This window comes from Hippocampus zosterae, chromosome 13 (genome assembly GCF_025434085.1).
Source record: "Hippocampus zosterae strain Florida chromosome 13, ASM2543408v3, whole genome shotgun sequence".
Lineage (NCBI taxonomy): Eukaryota > Metazoa > Chordata > Actinopteri > Syngnathiformes > Syngnathidae > Hippocampus > Hippocampus zosterae.
In genome coordinates this window covers 4,430,613-4,448,335 of record NC_067463.1, presented here as the reverse complement: position 1 = coordinate 4,448,335, position 17,723 = coordinate 4,430,613, and the positions used below count along the sequence as shown (strand labels likewise).

At 42.2% G+C, this 17,723-nt stretch overlaps 2 protein-coding genes across 2 annotated transcripts in view; one reads left to right on the top strand and one right to left on the bottom strand.

Annotated features, from left to right (window-relative positions):
- LOC127612838 (uncharacterized) overlaps positions 1–8,535 on the bottom strand; it is a 99,295-nt gene extending 90,760 nt beyond the window's left edge. The window contains exon 1 of the mRNA XM_052083669.1: positions 8,523–8,535. The gene's annotated coding sequence lies outside the window, so the exon portion shown is untranslated. The remainder of the gene's footprint in view (positions 1–8,522) is intronic.
- Positions 8,536–15,081: 6,546 nt separating this feature from the next.
- Positions 15,082–16,423, top strand: lsm6 (LSM6 homolog, U6 small nuclear RNA and mRNA degradation associated). Its single transcript, XM_052083706.1, has 4 exons — positions 15,082–15,181; positions 15,792–15,886; positions 15,968–16,081; positions 16,312–16,423. The coding sequence occupies exons 2-4, from the start codon at positions 15,793–15,795 to the stop codon at positions 16,344–16,346; spliced, it is 243 nt and encodes an 80-aa protein (XP_051939666.1). The 5' UTR covers positions 15,082–15,181; position 15,792; the 3' UTR covers positions 16,347–16,423.
- Positions 16,424–17,723: the final 1,300 nt, after the last annotated feature.

The window sequence follows — 17,723 nt, the reverse complement described above, 5'->3', positions numbered from 1 at the left end:
TCTTCATTAGCCTCTATTTGTTTTGCAGCTGGGAAATCTGAGAGCTGTCAATGGTTACATATCCCTGGAGTCGTGATTAATGACCTTTGGGTGCGCACCCCGAGCAAGGTCGTGTCCACATTGCCATGGCGACTATCAGTGTGCTCGCAAACTGCTGACGAGCTTTGTCAGAGTGGTCAGAAAACAGGGGGTGACCTACACATGGGAGCCAAACCTAAGTAGATGAAAATGTGTCACCTATTTGATGATCGTAGCAATGTTTGTAAGAGATTGAATGGAGATTGATGTCAAATGTGATGAATAGTGATCGTGTTCTCCTCTGTGCTGGTAAATGTTTGTCTCGAGAATTGTTGTCCGTTTAAAAAAAAGAAATAGCACTACAGAATAATCAGCATGTTGTTTGATGACGGTGAAAAACATTTTTTCTGACACTTTTTGTCAAATATTCCATGTCCATTGACAAATAAAAACAACAAAGAACATTTTGGCAGCAGTGATTTGACCTATGTGTGACACCACCATATGATGCTGTCAGCAGATGCGGCATCTGGAAAGGTGAAATTTTGTTTCCAAGTTAGTTCGTTTTTTTGCAAGAAAGGAGATCATTTAGACAAGACGGTTGCGGTGTATAGCCTTATATATATAAAAAATAAAAATAAATCCTCGTCTCACCCCCCCCCTTGGGTGGTGTCCGTCCCTCATTCAGCTCGGGTCCTCTCCCAGAGGGTTTTGCGCAGTATCCTTGCTGTTCGCAGCACTGCACATTTCTGGACTGAGATGTCCGATGTTGTTCCCGGGATCTGTTGCTACCACTCATCTAGTTTGGGGGTCACTGCCCCGAGTGCTCCGACCACCACAGGCACAACTGTCACCTTTACCTTCCAGGCTCTCTCCAGCTCCTCTCTGAGCACTTGGTATTTCTCAAGTTTCTCGTGTCCCTTCTTTCTGATGTTTCCATCAGAAAGAAGTATATATATATATATATATATATATATATATATATATATGTATTGCACATCTTTGCAACATACATGTCATTATAGCGACATTTTTGCACCATATTGCGCCAACTGTGGTTCACTTATTTTTACACTTAAATGCCATGCCACTTAGGAATGTGAAATAACCTGTCCCATCGCATCCTGCTCAGGCCCCATTTAATCATCTTGTTCTGTTTCCTAATTAGCAGAAAATCCAACGCGTCTTTGTCACCTACACTCGGCCAAGAGGGTTAATTTGAGTTTTTCCCACTAATTGCCACGGTAACGAGCCTCCTGCGTCGGGACGGGGGAGGCAGGGTGTGAGGCTGAGGCATGGTAGGATGCAAGGAAGCAGGGAAAGATGGATGGAGGGATGCAGAAAAAGGCTGAGGTGTGAATGAACGCGGCAGGCCGAGGAGGAGGCGGCCCTGGGGAGTCCAACGGCGACCAGCCATGTGGGGAGGGGCTACAACCTGAGCTGTGAAAAAATACCCCCAACCCCCCTAAAAACAAGATTAAAAAAAACCCAGACCACTCAGATGAGAAAATAAGAATGGATAATCTCTGGATATCGTTGTGACGCCTCTTATTGTACTCTGTTGTGTGATTCATGTCCTCCTCCCACACTCACTTTACTTTGTTACTTGCTCTTTAACAAGACACTTCTTAGGTAGTACTCAGGAGGCACTTATTAATTTTTATTTTACTACATTTGAAAATTATGGTAAATTTTATTTTTAAATTAGGTTAAATTAATTTCAAATTTATATTAATTTAAAACATAAATCCTTATTCTAAAAATTAAATTACAGTCGATCTGCAAACTTAGTAAAAGCGTTTTAAATCGAATTATCAAAAATGCATTCAATTATCAATTGAATGCATTCTTTGAAATACATCAAATTAAAACTCAGTATTAACATTGTAAAATGACATTTAATAAACTATAACATGAAATGAGATTAATAAAAGCATTTAATGGTATTTAGATTAAAAAAGATTTATACTTATATACACATATATATACTTATATTAATTAGCAACACGTTTCCTCATTTCATTTTAAACATTAGATTAATTTCAATTAGGCTCTGTACACCGGCCCTCTAATAGCATGCAAATATGTTCACTCTAAACATTTTGTTTGATTTTCCAATGAGATGCAATGACATTTCAAATATGAAGTTGTATGTTTTGTGAAGTATATTTTTGCTTTTATTCCGCCTTTTCATATCTTTTAGATTTACATTTTTTAAATTGGAGTGACATGTTCCTCATTGGACGGCAACACCTTCAAAGCACCAACCTCGCTCACTCGCACAGTCAAAGTCTACGTGAGCCACTTCCTTCTCCTCGCCGACACCAGCGTGACACAGGCAGGTGGCCAACTTCCTGCCCTTTAACCTTCAACGGCTTCTCTCCTCAACACACATAAGAGGAGGAGCCTAGGTTGCCCCGGGTGAACTGGGGCAGAGGTCTTATGAAAGGCCCCGGAGGGAAGTGAAGGTCCTGTGACATGAGGACAAGAGTTATTTTAAAGCTTTTCAACAAGGACATATAATCATACATACAGTCATATATTTAGGCCGATTTCAGTTTGTCATTTATGTAAATAAAAGCCTCTGCCAAGGCTACACTGGATATACATTTTTGTTTGGCTATCAGGGCGGCATGGTGGATGACCGATTAGCACATCGGCCTCACAGTACAGATGTGCAGGGTTGAATATAAATATATATTTCAAATGAAATAAAACTAACTTGACGATTTGTCATGGGAAGGGGAAACAGAGAAATAATGTTACATACTGGCCTTTTATAGATATTGCTGAAATTAGACATTATGCTCGCCAATTGGCATAGTTGCTTCTGTTCAATTTGAATGTTTCGGGAAAACATAAACAACCCCATTTGTATTTTCTTTTATTTACTTGGTGACAGCCAGTTAAAAATGACTCGGGCGAACATGCTAGAATATAAAACAACAACAACAACAAAAGATGACTCTCTTGCTCGCACAGTTAGCCAAATACTTCAAGGTGCTTATTTGTCACTCTTAACTGAAGTTTATAAAACCGACACAGAACATAAAGAAATCCAATACTGCATGTTTAACCAACAAAATATTGAAATAAATCATCTAACTTTGTCTTCTGAAAGTCTGCTAGCTTGATGCTAACTATTATGTCAGAGCTAGCAGGACCAGGCAGTGCTGCCATGCTCTCCCCTGCACATGAAGAGTAGAAAAACAACAAATACACACAACAAAGTAGGTATCAGTAATGGTCAAAATTGAAACATAGGAGAAGCTATTTTGGGATCATATTTTTATATCCGACTCCAGAGGAGTCCGTGCCTCACTTGTTATAAACCTCACCATGCGGCATTGCCGGCGAGTGGAAATTAGCACAGCCGTTGAGACGTGCAAAGATTAACCGACAACTGAATCAATTATGTTTACAAATGAATTGTTTAGATACCTACTTTGACTTAAAATCGTCCAAATCCTCAGAATTTCACCCTCTCAACAGTAAATATATTTCCACTTTTTGTCATGCTCTATGAAATCAGAGTGACTATCTTTGTGTGAATATAGTGGACATATGCTTTTACTTTGAAAAGCACTGATCAACATTTTTGCACATTGCCTCATAATAATCAACACAATAATTAACATAATGATTAATCGACTATCAAAACCATCCTAAATTGAAGCCCCATTTTGTTGCATAACAGCTTCCAGTGTTTGGATAATCGGGCAGGTAAAAAGGAGGCTTTATTTATTGATTTATTTTTTAAAATCATTATCAGCGAGCTGCGTGAGTGTGTGCCGAGGACAGCCGCCTCCTCTGTCTCCCCATTGCTTGCCCCAAGCCCAACCCCCTTCCCAGGCAGCCCTCCAATGGGAGCGCCTTCAGGTGCTGACCTTATCCACTGGAGGTCAAAGCCAGGTCAGGGATCTGTCGCTAGGCGACCGTCAGATAAGCGGCGAGGCAGGCCCCTTGTCATAATCTGGTTGGTTTGCGGACAGGAACACGGTCTACAGAGGGGTGGTGGTACGAGAGGCAATTGAAATATTAAAAGCGGCCACGCTGAGCTGCTGGCAGCGCAGCTTGGCAAAGGCGTTGGTTTGACACCCGTGCCAACTGTCGCGCAGTAACATGAACCCCTTTGGCGCTTTTGCGTGGTTGCCTCTCTGTTTGTTGTCGGGTCACTGCGGGAAAAAGAAACGGCCGGAGCGTTGGATATTTTCAACAACAACAAAAAAAAGTCATTACACAGGAGTGTTTTATTTTAATGAAGCTACACTGATATTATCTACAAAGTAGGTCACACTGAAAGGAATGATGAGACGACATGGAAAAATGTTTTTTCCCCCCCTTTTTTTTAAACAAATTTGTGATCTTGTTTTTTTTTCTCCCTTTACAATTATTTAATTTGTTCTATGGAGTTGGCGTTAGAGTTATGTATTAGGGAAGGGTCAGAGTTATGGCTAGGTTAGGTTAAGTAGGTTGAGGGTCTGACCAATCTGGATGTTTTGAAGCTTATATATATATACAGTATATTTAAAAAAAAATCCGCATCTCACCCCTCGGGTGGTGTCCGTCCCTCATTCAGCTCGGGTCCTCTACCAGAGGCCAGGAAGCTTGAGGGTTCTGCGCAGTATCCTTGCTGTTCCCAGCACTGCACATTTCTGGACTGAGATGTCCGATGTTGTTCCCGGGATCTGTTGCAACCACTCATCTAGTTTGGGGGTCACTGCCCGGAGTGTTCTGACCACCACAGGCACGACTGTCACCTTTACCTTCCAGGCTCTCTCCAGCTCCTCTCTGAGCCCTTGGTATTTCTCGAGTTTCTCGTGTTCCTTCTTTCTGATGTTTCCATCACTTGGGACCGCTACATCCACTACAACGGCTTTCCTCTGCCCTTTATCTATGATCACGATATCTGGTTGGTTCGCCATTACCATCTTGTCAGTCTGGATCTGGAAGTCCCACAGGATCTTCGCTCTGTCATTCTCCACCACCTTCGGAGGTGTTTCCCATTTTGACCTTGGGGTTTCCAGTCCATACTCCGCACAGATGTTTCGGTAGACTATGCCAGCCACCTGGTAATGGCATTCCATGTAGGCTTTCCCTGCCAGCATCTTACACCCTGCAGTTATGTGTTGGATCGCTCAGGTGCCTCTTTGCACAACCTACACCTTGGGTCTTGTCTGGTGTGGTATATCTGGGCCTCAATGGCTCTGGTGCTCAGGGCCTGCTCCTGAGCAGCCAGGATGAGTGCCTCTGTGCTGTCCTTCAGGCCAGCCCTCACTAGCCACTGATAGGACTTCTTGAGATCAGCCACTTCAGTTATGGTCCGGTGGTACATCCCGTGTAGGGGCTTGTCCTCCCATGATGGTCCCTCTTCCAGCGCCTCATCTTCTGTTCCCCATTGTCTGAGACATTCTCTGAGTACGTCATCCGTTGGAGCCTTCTCCTTGATGTATTCATGGAGCTTGGATGTTTCATCCTGGACAGTGGCTCTCACACTCACTAGTCCCCGGCCTCCTTCCTTTCGGCTTGCGTACAGTCTCAGGGTGCTGGATTTGGGATGGAACCCTCCATGCATGGTTAGGAGCTTTCGGGTCTTAACGTCCGTGGTCTGAATCTCTTCCTTTGGCCACCTTATTATTCCTGCAGGGTATCTGATCACTGGCAGGGCATAGCTGTTTATTGCCCGGGTCTTATTCTTGCCGTTGAGCTGGCTTCTTAGGACTTGCCTCACTCGCTGGAGGTATTTGGCCGTAGCCGCTTTCCTTGTTGCCAGTTCGAGGTTGCCATTGGCTTGTGGTATACCAAGGTACTTGTAGCTGTCCTCAATGTCTGCTATTGTTCCTTCAGGGAGTGAGACCTCTTCAGTGCGGACTACCTTTCCTCTCTTAGTCACCATCCGACTACATTTCTCAAGCCCGAATGACATCCCAATGTCGCTGCTTTAGATCCTGGTTGTGTGGATCAGAGAATCTATGTCCCTTTCGCTCTTAGCATACAGCTTTATGTCATTTTTTATTTATATATATATATATATATATATACATATTATATGTTTTCGTCCATAATCCATTACAGAAGGCTGTTCGAAAATCGAATTGTTCGAAAATTAAACCGCTTTAAAAAGAGTGTGTTCTTTAAAAAAAATGTTTATTAAACTCATCTGCTCACAATGGAAAGCGACGCGACGAAGCAACACGAGGAAGCGTCACTTCCTCGTCGACCCGAGGAAGCGTCATTTCCTTGTGTAAGGAAGGCGCATTCAAGTGGTGCATTCAAGTCCACTCAGTTTGTTCAAGAACTGAAATTTGTTCGTCATCCAAGGCATTAAAAAAAACAGTTTTAAAAAACAATTATCGACATTTTTGGTTGAAAACCGAAAAACCGAATTGGTCGAGAACTGAGACGTTCGAAAACTGAGGTTTGATTGTACATATGTGTGTGTGTATATTATATATATATATATATATATATATATATATATATATATATATATATATATATATATATATATATATATTCATTCATTCATTCATTCATCTTCCGAGCCGCTTGATCCTCACTAGGGTCGCGGGGGGTGCTGGAGCCTATCCCAGCTGTCTTCGGGCAGTAGGCGGGGGACACCCTGAATCGGTTGCCAGCCAATCGCAGGGCACACAGAAACGAACAACCATTCGCACTCACACTCACACCTAGGGACAATTTAGAGTGTTCAATCAGCCTGCCACGCATGTTTTTGGAATGTGGGAGGAAACTATTATATATATATATATTAGAGCTGTCAAAAGATTACAATATTTAATCTAATTAAAAATGCAACTGTCATAACTAACTCAAATGAACTAAAAAATTAATCGTGATTACTCACACATTTTTTATCCTTTCTGAATTTTCTTTTACATTTTTGTCCTATTTTTTCCCCATTTTAATGCTCTCGTCAACATGGAATCATGAATCAGTTTTCTATGTGCCAAATGCAAACATTTACTGAAATAACAATTTCGATTTTCAATTTTACATGAACATTTTTCACTTGGTGCAGTTATTCACACATAATCTCTCACACAATATTACTGTCCATCAATAACGGTGAAAAAATATTTTGTCACACAACAGCTGCTTTAACAGCTTTTTTTAATTAAATCAAAACAGAGCAATATAACATTATAAAGTGCACATCTAAGGTACACTAGTACTCAGCCTGTAGTGGATTTAAACCATGGTTGTATACTTCATTTTTCTCAAGTTTGCTTTCAACACAGCAGTCTGTTTCTGTATGTTTGTTGAATAATAACGAGACACCGGACACCAGTGTTCATTATGTGCCGCTGTATTCGAAACTGCCGGCCGTACAAACAAGCACAACACTTCCCCCGTGCTGCAGGAGCAAAACATTCTAAAAGGGGGTGGGGGGTTCACTCCCTCTAACACAGTCAGGCTATGTTGATTGTGTTGGTCCTTCTTGCGCGGAAGTTTCTCTACGGTTTTGTGTAGACCTCATTTCGAATGACTACACTTGGTTCGATGACAACAATGGAGACATTTTACTTTCGCTAGGTCGCTACCACTGTAGCGCACTGTCAGACGAACACAGAGAAGCTCCACCCGCTCTATTTATATGGACACAGCACACTGTAACCTTCCACACTAAATAGTTCCAAACAAGTAACAATCGCGTCAGTGGCATACATCGTATACCTGTATGATACAGAGAGAGAGAGAAGAACAGATAACTTTGGTCTTGTCAGTGGAGCAATATGGTGACTTTTTAAATGTAAACTGTCCATTCATAAACTCTTTAAGTATCTGTTTTCGGTGTCTCGCACTGCCGTGGCTGGCAAAACAGACATGGGCGTGGACTTCTGCAGCGCGCTTGTTGTTTTGTTTCTGGTGTATTTATAGAGCAACGTAACATCCGCTTGTGACGTGTGCCGCGTTAATCTCGCGAGAACATTTTTAATCCCGTTAAAATTCATTTAAATTAATGCCAATAAAAACGCACTAATCTGACAGCTCTAATATATATATACAGTATATACACAGAGAGAGAGAGTGCGCTAACTAGCTAGCAGCAAACTGGATAGATCAGGTCAATGTTAAGGTGATGTGCTACCCTGCGTTTTGTTCTTTGAATGAAATGCCACATTTTAACTCCAGACATGTTCATTCATACTGTAAAATGACAGGAAACTCATCGCATCATAAACTGAGCCATTCCATACTGAATTAACTGGTAATGCATCTAACCAAATCGAAATACTACACTGTAAAATTAACCATCCTTGAATTGTATTGTACTCCGTGTATCAAGATCCGCACTGACTAATTTTTATTGGCGAGATTCACACCCCTTGCGATGCTATACAAAAAACATGAGAAGTTCTTTCAGTGTACTGTAGCCAAATTTTGTCACGGTAAATTAGTGTGTTCCTCTTTTAAGGTTTAGGGTAGGAAGGCAACTAGTTGTCTGCTCGCCTCCAACCTTTAAAAACAGAACAAAGACTGACCAGAGATCGGAAGAAGAAGAAGAAGGAGGAGGGCTGCAAGAGGCAGAGAGAGAGAGAGAGAGAGAGAGAGATAGAGAGAGAGAGAGAGAGAGAGAGAGAGAGGGAGAGAGAGAGAGAGAGAGAGAGAGAGAGAAAGAGTTGTTGCATCTTCACACAAACGTGGTCTGTTCTCCCACTCTGCCATTCCGCCACCTGGACCCAGCTATGTGGGAGCGACACCAAACACGACCATTTTGTGTTTCACGCCGCGCTCCAAGACGATTCTGGCATGGCATCTGTGTGTCGCATCGCAGCTTCCTCGTACCCCCCCACCCCCCTCCGGTACACTTTGTCAGGCATGGACCTGCTCGGGAACTGGACGCAGGCCTTCCAAGGCCGTGTAGGGACATTCGGATGATGAGGCTTTATATAGGCTGACAGTAAATATCAGAAGAGGGAGTAAGTCACATATGCGGAAAGAAGTAAATCAGTAAATATCTCAAATCTTCAGATTTAACTTTCAAGGAAGTCCCAAGTAACTGTGGCAAAATGCAACTCAACAACAGTTGAGTCTCTGCTAAATTTCTAGCAAGTGAAGTTTGACAAATCATTCCTTGGATTGGCAAATCATACAATCTTGCTCAGTCACAACATATACTGTATTTGCATTCACTGTATCTTTACTTGCGTTCGTTGTACACATTCCCAATCACATTTCGACAGGCAATATAACAATACTCACAGGTGTACTTTCTTTATCCTCTGAGAAAAACGACTAATGCGACTGCAGTTTTCTGAGTCACTGATACTAGTTTTGAAACTTTGCTTGTGTCTGCATGAATGTATTATCTTGCGAGTCACGCACACATGAGGCAATTTGTGAATCATGATGCACTGTGGTTACTCTGGCCAAGTTATCAAGTGGAGGTCTTCCTTTCCTGTGGTTAATTTAAAGGGAATGAATGGAGCCGCTTTCATTCGCCAGGAAGTAAGTGTTCACACCCACAATGGAATAGACTGCCCTTTCTGACACCCCTTTCGTTTATCTTTTATTGTTCTTTCTCATCATAATGAATGGGTAGTTCTTGGAACTTGTCTCTCACCAAATCAGGACATTGAGTGCAAATTCATGACAAAATTGGACTGAAGTGCCTAATAGAACTCCGCCACACACGTTAGCTGGGAATACAGTAGAGCAATCTTCTCTCACCAGCCCCTCTTGAATATTCATCGGTATCAAAAGAACTTACGACCCATCCGTCTTGCATCTATCCACACTCATATAAAAGCAAGTGCGTTGAGGGAGCAGGGGGAATATATGGAACTAATAGTACATCTTAAAACGGTCGGTGAGGAGTGGGCACGGTAGTGGGTGGACGGTCGGGGTGGTATGTTTTACACTAATTCCCTCATCCCTTTTCACAGGAGTGCCATGTTACAAGAGAATTCCTAAGGCGAGCCAATGGCCTGATAAATCTGCCCGAGTGCCGCTTTCTCTCAATTCGTCTCTGCGGAATGTCAGCTGGCCAGCATCCAGATGGCAGAGAAGCGCTTTTTCACAATGCGCCAATCCAGCAGAAGAGATCTGGAGCGATGGATGGATAGATAGATAGCGAGCCAGCTAGCTAGATAGTTAGCTAGAGGTGTGTGGCATTTTCAATCTGGCATTTTAGCCAACTTTTGTAATGAAATCAAAACGAGACGATCGTGCCCTCCTGTCGCGATGATGATGGACTCACAATATGCACACTGATTGCTTAACACATTGCGTACAACTTGCATAATTTAATCAGACCCGGCACAAGAGCCATATTAAAATTTCAGCCTTTAACGCAATTGTTGGGACAAAGAAAAGCGAGCGAGCTCTTCTCCATCTTAAATGAGAACACGAACACGGGGGGGCATTCTTTTTCACGTGGCGGCCTATGAATGTGAGAACATGCCTCCACCTCCGACCCACCGGTGATCAATAGAGAAATTGTTACGGCCTTCACCTCCAAACTGTCTGGAGAGCGCCGTTGTCTTCATCCGAGCAGACACCACACAGCCCATTAATTACTTGTATTAGCATCCATTTTGGGAAATAACGTTCGCCAGGGCTTTGGATGCGCGTCATCTGTCAGCGTCTAGAGGTTATCTGCCAAGTAGATGAACAGAGAGATTGGCTATGAAACACAAGGTGGGACAGTATGGCAATATGTTATAGTACGGCGGCACAGCTCATCAGGAAAGAGAGGACGAGTGGCTTTGTTCCAAATGTCACCATGCATATTTATGGGTGCGCTGGAGTGGCTTTTTGTATAAGCACCATTCACCATCTATCAAGAAAAAAACAACCCAAAAACAATACGACGGTGTCACTGACAACTTGGTAGCAGAGTGACAAAGTGTAACAATATGCGCTTTTCGGAAGATAAATTTGTAGATATGGTTATCTCTTTCTTTTTGCGTTTCATGCTGTACCGTTAGCATAGCTTTTGATACACAAGTGTATCTATATTAAGAGAGACTACTGCGAACAATAGAAAAGCAAACACAATCATCTGGGCTCTTTTATAGTTTGTCATGAAATCAGGACTGGATTTTTTTCCTGGAATTTACATTGCACACAGTAAGTATATATATAACGGTAACTATGTATAAAAACATGTTACTGTATATTTTAATTGTACATTGTAGTCATGCCTTTTTAAATAGGTGCAGGTTTTAGTTATTGCTTTGGTAAAATTTCTGTTAGGAAATCAGGACTCGCGTAAAGATTTTCCTGGCATCCCATGATGCAGGAGTCCATAGTGTGGCTCTAAAAACATGGTTGAACTTGTGGGGGCTCAATTTAGAAACTTAGCCAAAGTTCATCATCGAAGGTGGGCTGAGTTTAAAGAAATCGCAAGAAATGTTGCTAAAATGTTGTGGGCAGCACAGTGTTTGACTGGTTATCATGCCCGCCTCATAGTGCAGAGGTCCGGGGTTCAATTTCGGGCTCTCGCCTCCCTGTCTTGGCTTTCTCCGGGTATTCCGGTTTCCTTCCACATTCCAAAAACATGTGTGGCAGGTTAATGGAGCACTCTTAATTGTCCCGTACTGTGATTGCGAGCGCGAATGGCTGTTTGTCTATGTGTGCGTTGCGATTGGCTGGCAACCAGTTCAAAGTGTACCCCATTGTCTGCTTGAAGTCAGCTCGGATAGGCTCCAGCATGTCCGTGACCCTCGTGAGGATAAAGCGGATCAAATAATGGATGGATGGATGTTGAAAAAATGATGTGTTGATATGTTGAGATTTCTGTATCTCACGTTTTGCAACAATATACAGGTGGCACCGTTTCTCTTCTCGGCCCTGTTGAGATGGTACAAGATGAGGTGACGCAAGGACGGTGGGGGTGGGGTGAAAAAGAGCAGGCTCCACTGAGTGCAAAAACCTCAAGAGGTTTGTGTCTAAGGCGTGTAGCGCAGGCCAGCTAGTCTGAATGTCTGCTCGCGCCGATACTCAGGAGAGACTCGGCTCCGGGGTGGCAGCCGAGCGGAGCTGCTGGGAACTCTCCGGGGATCGCGCAGTAGACGGAATTGTCGATCTCACTATTTGATCCTTGGTTGGGAAGCTATGGAGAAGATCAGCTAGCTGGCTCTCCAATGTACAGTATTTGCTGTCAATTTTTTTTGTTCATTCATCGATGAATCTGTTGATTAATTGAATAATCTGATAAAATGAACAAGTTCTAATTTCCAAGCCTACATTCAGAAATAGGACATTACTTTATGTCAAATTGAAAGTACAGACAATGCATCATAGGTTATGATTCCGTTTCTAGTTTTGGCCATAACATGACAGAAAATCAGCAGAAATGTTGATCATTGCTTCAGCCAGAAGTTTGTGATAGATTTGTTTTGTTTTCATTCAACAAAAAGATTAAGTGTGCTTTCAGGCAGGACAAGACAAATCGGAGACGAGAGGTTGAAATTCAGATGATTCAAACACAATTTCTCGATAATTGAATAGGTGTCAACTAATTGATACCCTGTTCCAAAGGATACATACCATTGATGTGCACTTTTTTTTTTAATGGGACTGTGGTCACAGCCTTCAAAGGAGAGTTTGAAACAGTACCGAGAACTGTCTGCATTACAACCGCAGGTCCTGTAGAAACATATACCAGTCGGTCCGTCTTTGTAGGATCATTAGGATACCGTAAAAGTGTCTAAGAACAATAACCATCCGTACTAATCATCAGGAAAAGAAGTCAGAATTAAAACTGACCCGCAACATATGACTTTGTACATTGCGTGCATACAAAATTAACACAATGCAAGCTTATGGCAACCCTGCATGGGCCCTTAAGGCCCGTCAACAGCCACTTGTCAGAAGGCAACTCATCCCAGGGAAGGGGTGCCATGCGTCATTGGCATGCCAATAATCAGAAGCAAGGGAGAGGGGGTAGCATGTGGCACTCTGGTTTGTACGCAGACTGGCCTCAACATATTTTCCCATCATGCCATGAGGTATTGACTTGGGCATGCACACAATTGCGCAATGTGCTATCCTATGCTACGTTTTTAGCATTCAGCCTGGTTCTACCGGCGTGGGAAAAGAACGGACGTTCATAAACATCACCATGTTTTCCCCAAATTCCCATGTTATGTTGTGACGATGGTGTGTAAGTTCTTTCGAATACATATCCAATTTTTACTGGACTCAGTAACTGTGATATTATGAAAATAAACGATGCACCATAATGCTCATAACGTGAATATTTTCTCAACTCAACTGTATTTATAGAGTACTTTCAAACAGCCATCGCTGCATACAAAGTGCTGTACATGGAGCAATTTAACATATACAATAAACAGTAAAACAAATCGGTAATAAAGACGGTAGAAAGCACCAAATAGTAAAACCAAGAACACATCCAAGTCATGCTGAGTCGAATGCCAAAGAATACAAGTGAGTTTTGAGGAGGGTTTTGAAGATGGGCAGCGAGGAGGCTTGCCGAATGTTCAGTGGGAGGTCATTCCAGAGAGATTTTAGATCGACAACAGTCATGTGAGGAGTACAAAACATTAAATATTCAATAATCAGTACTGAAGTGTATACCACTGGTGTTTATGACTTGAGGACTTGTTGTAGTGATCCAAGTTGAACGCAGCGGCAGATAGGGAATTAACCTCTAGCCTCGGCGACGTTAGACTTGCCTTGCTAACAAGCAACCTGTCTCCATACACTCTCTCACCCTCTGTTTTAACATCCACTCGTACGTCCGTCCTCCTGTATCTTTTGGCCCCATTTCCTTTCTGTGACATCGTTTTTCATGTAGCACCCAAGCTGTGCGCCATTTGGGTCAGGCACCGCGACCGACCGCGGCGTTATCAGATGCGACACCATCTCTTAACCTTCGCCCGACAGTCTGGACGGAGCGGCAATTACAATGACAATTTTTTTTTAAAGTCAAAGCAATGAAAGGAGCCATGTTTTCCCCCAATATATTACAATGCACAGGTGTATTCATCCATCCTCATAACTGTTATTTTTCATTTTGAGAGTGTGCTGTGGTTATATTTCGTTTAGGACTTGTTATGTTTATCTTAAGAGTATTCTTATGTTTTTCTCATTCACCATTTTAACATTCTGATGTGGTTCTTCTTAGACCAACAAGTGCATGTTTCTGAGGCAACCTGTAAAGATTCAAATTCTCCCCTGAACACCGTCACAGCTGTCCCATCGAAATTTGAATGATACATACCATGGACTATTTTACAGGTTTACATTTCACAGAAACTCTTTAAAGACCAACATGTGCATGTTTTTGGTGTTTAATTGAGGACAACACTCAGCGAATAAATGAAGCATGGTGACAGGATCACATATGATAAGCTCAATTCGTCTACATGGCAATTGGGGACCACAGCGTATAAATACAAATACCTGTAGACTGAATTCAATTTTATTTGAATTAGAAAGAATCATTATAATAGACTAGCTGGTTCGCCGCCCTCCGGGCGGCTCATCAGCTAGTTCCTGCGGAAGGCTGGTAAGGTGGTGGTTCGCCGCCCTCCGGGCGGCTCATCAGCTAGTTCCTGCGGAAGGCTGGTAAGGTGGGCCTTCGGCCCACAAAAGTGTTGTTGCTTGGTTCAACTTTTTGTTCATCTTCATTGCTTATCGCGAAAATAAAGAGATGTTTAGCTCTACTAAATAACTAACAATTTCATTGCAATGCTTGTGGGTAGACAATATTTTTTCGCTAAGATGCCCGCGCGATCGTAGTGAGCCACTGCCTGAGCGGCGCAGTGGCGGCGCGCAGTGAAGTAGGTACGTTTTGAAAAGGGACAGACGGAAGGACAGACCGCATGCGGGACGATGCGCAATATATATATAGATATATTTCAGTTTACTTTTCTAAAAAGTCCCATATATATATATATATATATATATATATTATTATATAGAATTAAAAATATTCCTATATAGCTATTCATACAATTAATTTGCAAAATCAGAATATATATATATATATATATATATATATATATATATATATATTCTGATTCTGATTCTTCCTCATTGTTTCCGGTAGGTATTGCGTTTCCGTCTATTTTGGTCTCGCTACTACGCCGTACCAAAAGCGTATCTGATTGGTTGAGCCACCGCCGGTCCAGCATTCCGGTGGCATCGTCTGGACAACGTTTGAAAGGTACTGTGAGACTCCTTCATGAAAATACAGTAGACTGAAATTAGACCTAATAATTGCAAACTACTGGATGCGCTTTTCCGATTTTAATTAATTATCTTATGTTATATATTGCACTGACACCGTAAACCGATTCACCCAGCTTTAGGTCCTCAAGTTGTCCAAACTACTTCGGTAAAATGGTTAGCCGCTAATGAACAAGCGCCGTCCACAATTCCACCAAATCATGCCTGTTAGCCCCTACATGCTACGTGGTACAATGCCCCATTGAACACGGTCTAGCTGCTAGAAAGCACATTAATGTTAACGCGCTTAGCCTTCAAAGAAGCCCAAGTGCTGCTGAAGTGCAGCAGACCGTTTGGTTAGCCCAGCTAGCCGCTAACGTGGCTAGCGTAACAAGCAGCTCGTGTGGCTAACCGACGGAGGATTCTCGTGTGGCACGGAGAAGTCAACTCATGATCTTATGCGCTTTAATTATTAGTTCACAATTAATCAAAATTGTATACATACATACATATTTAAATTGACATGTAGATACGTTTTATTTATTAGATAATAATCAACCGGATCTAACCTAACCCTTTCTCCTTGTTGCTTTGCAACCCTGAGCCAGGATGAGTCTCAGAAAGCAAACCCCCAGTGACTTCCTGAAGCAGATCATTGGCAGGCCAGTGGTGGTCAAGCTGAACTCTGGTGTCGATTACCGAGGTAGACTAAGCTGTTTGACTTCTATACCTGATTAATTTTGTGAAGTCGGTGTACTAAATAACAGTCATCCCGTGTGTTCAGGTGTCCTGGCTTGCCTGGATGGTTACATGAACATCGCCATAGAGCAGACAGAGGAGTATGTCAACGGGCAGCTCAAAAACAAATACGGTGATGCCTTTCTAAGAGGAAACAATGGTAAGACACATTTCATAATGTGCCACAAAATTATTTAAATATAATATTTAAATATTGCTTAAAAGGTGTGCAAATTTGCAGATTTTTTCTGTCAACTATTTGACAAAAAATATCTTAATGCATTGTCAATTATGACAACGCATCAAAGGACCTCTAAAAAGAAAGTTATGTCGCCAGAATGTTGTTCACTTAAACCCACAAACTCAAATGTATGTTTCATCTCTCCACAGTTCTTTATATCAGCACACAGAAGAGGAAAATCTAGTGATGCGCTCTTGTTTCGTTTTGTTTTTTGTGTCATTTTGGTTTGTTTGTTATGGATGTTATTTTTGTGTTTGACCATGTTTTGTAAATGTGGTATAGTGAATAAATCCTGAGTTTTACATTGCATCTTGAGTTTGGAACCTTTTTTTATGTTGTGGGCTTCAAGGAAATGCCTTTATTAACGGCGCGAGCATCATAAAACATTCTTGAAGGGGAACAGTATGGAAAAGTGGCATGAATTGCCTGTTGCCAAATAATTTTTGAGGCAGATTCCAAGATTTAGCAGATTAAAACCGCAACCCATTAAAATGCTGTCCATAATACTCACCCCCCACAAATAATTATCCCAAATCGGGGGGAGAATTATATGCGGGTGTTTGAATGACACAAAACGTGACACCTCATTTAGCCATTTACCAGCGCCGAGACTGGGTGTGGGCAAATCCGATCCTAGAGAGCCGCAGTCCTGCTTGTTTTCGAAGTTACCCTCTTCCAACACACCTGATTCAAATAAACACCATATCAGCAAGCTCTATTCAAAATGCTTTTTTAAAAGGAATTAAACCTCAGGCTAATATGCTACGTTTTTTTTGGGGGGGGGTGGTACTTGGTAATGCCTGTTGCCAGTGGCAACCTAATGAAGCAGTCATTCAGTTTATCCCTGAAGCAAACAATAAAATTACTGACTACCTTTTGAAGTACAAGGCTTCAGAAGAGGAATGAGAAGCTAATAATATTGTGCTAATTGCTCTTAATGGCAGAAACTTATCAAAATCATCTTTATTGGCCAAGTATGTAGAACACACAAGGAGTTTGTCTCCGGTATAACACGCTGCATTAGTATCATCGTAAACAAGGACATGGCAGATGGGTATGGAAGGACATTTCGTAATGTAAGTGAACCGTAGTGCGGTGGTACCACCCAGTGACAACTGAGACAATGTGCTAAGTATCAAGCAGAGCTAAAGTGATCAGTGGTAGAATACTATGACAGTTGGTGCAGAAAATCATTCAACCATTTTAGAGTGACCAGTAGCAGTATTTGTTGTACAAGAAGAGTGTTTATTAGGGAGTTAATGGCTAGAGGGAAGAAGCTGTTTAAGTGTCTGCTGGATTTGGTGCGCATGGATCTGTAGCGTCTGCCTGAGGGGAGTAGCTGGAAAAGGTGGTGGGCATGGTGCGGGGGATCCAGGAGGATTTTCCGTGCCCTTGTCTTCATTCTTGCAGTGTCATATTACGAGATGACCTTTTGAATGGACCAAAAAAAAAAAGTATAACGAATAGGGACAAAAAAAAAGAGAGCTATGTGCTAGTCTTTTGACGCCTATTCTAGTGCCGCACAGTGCGGCAGAAATCCGGCACTTTAGACGGCCGTTCC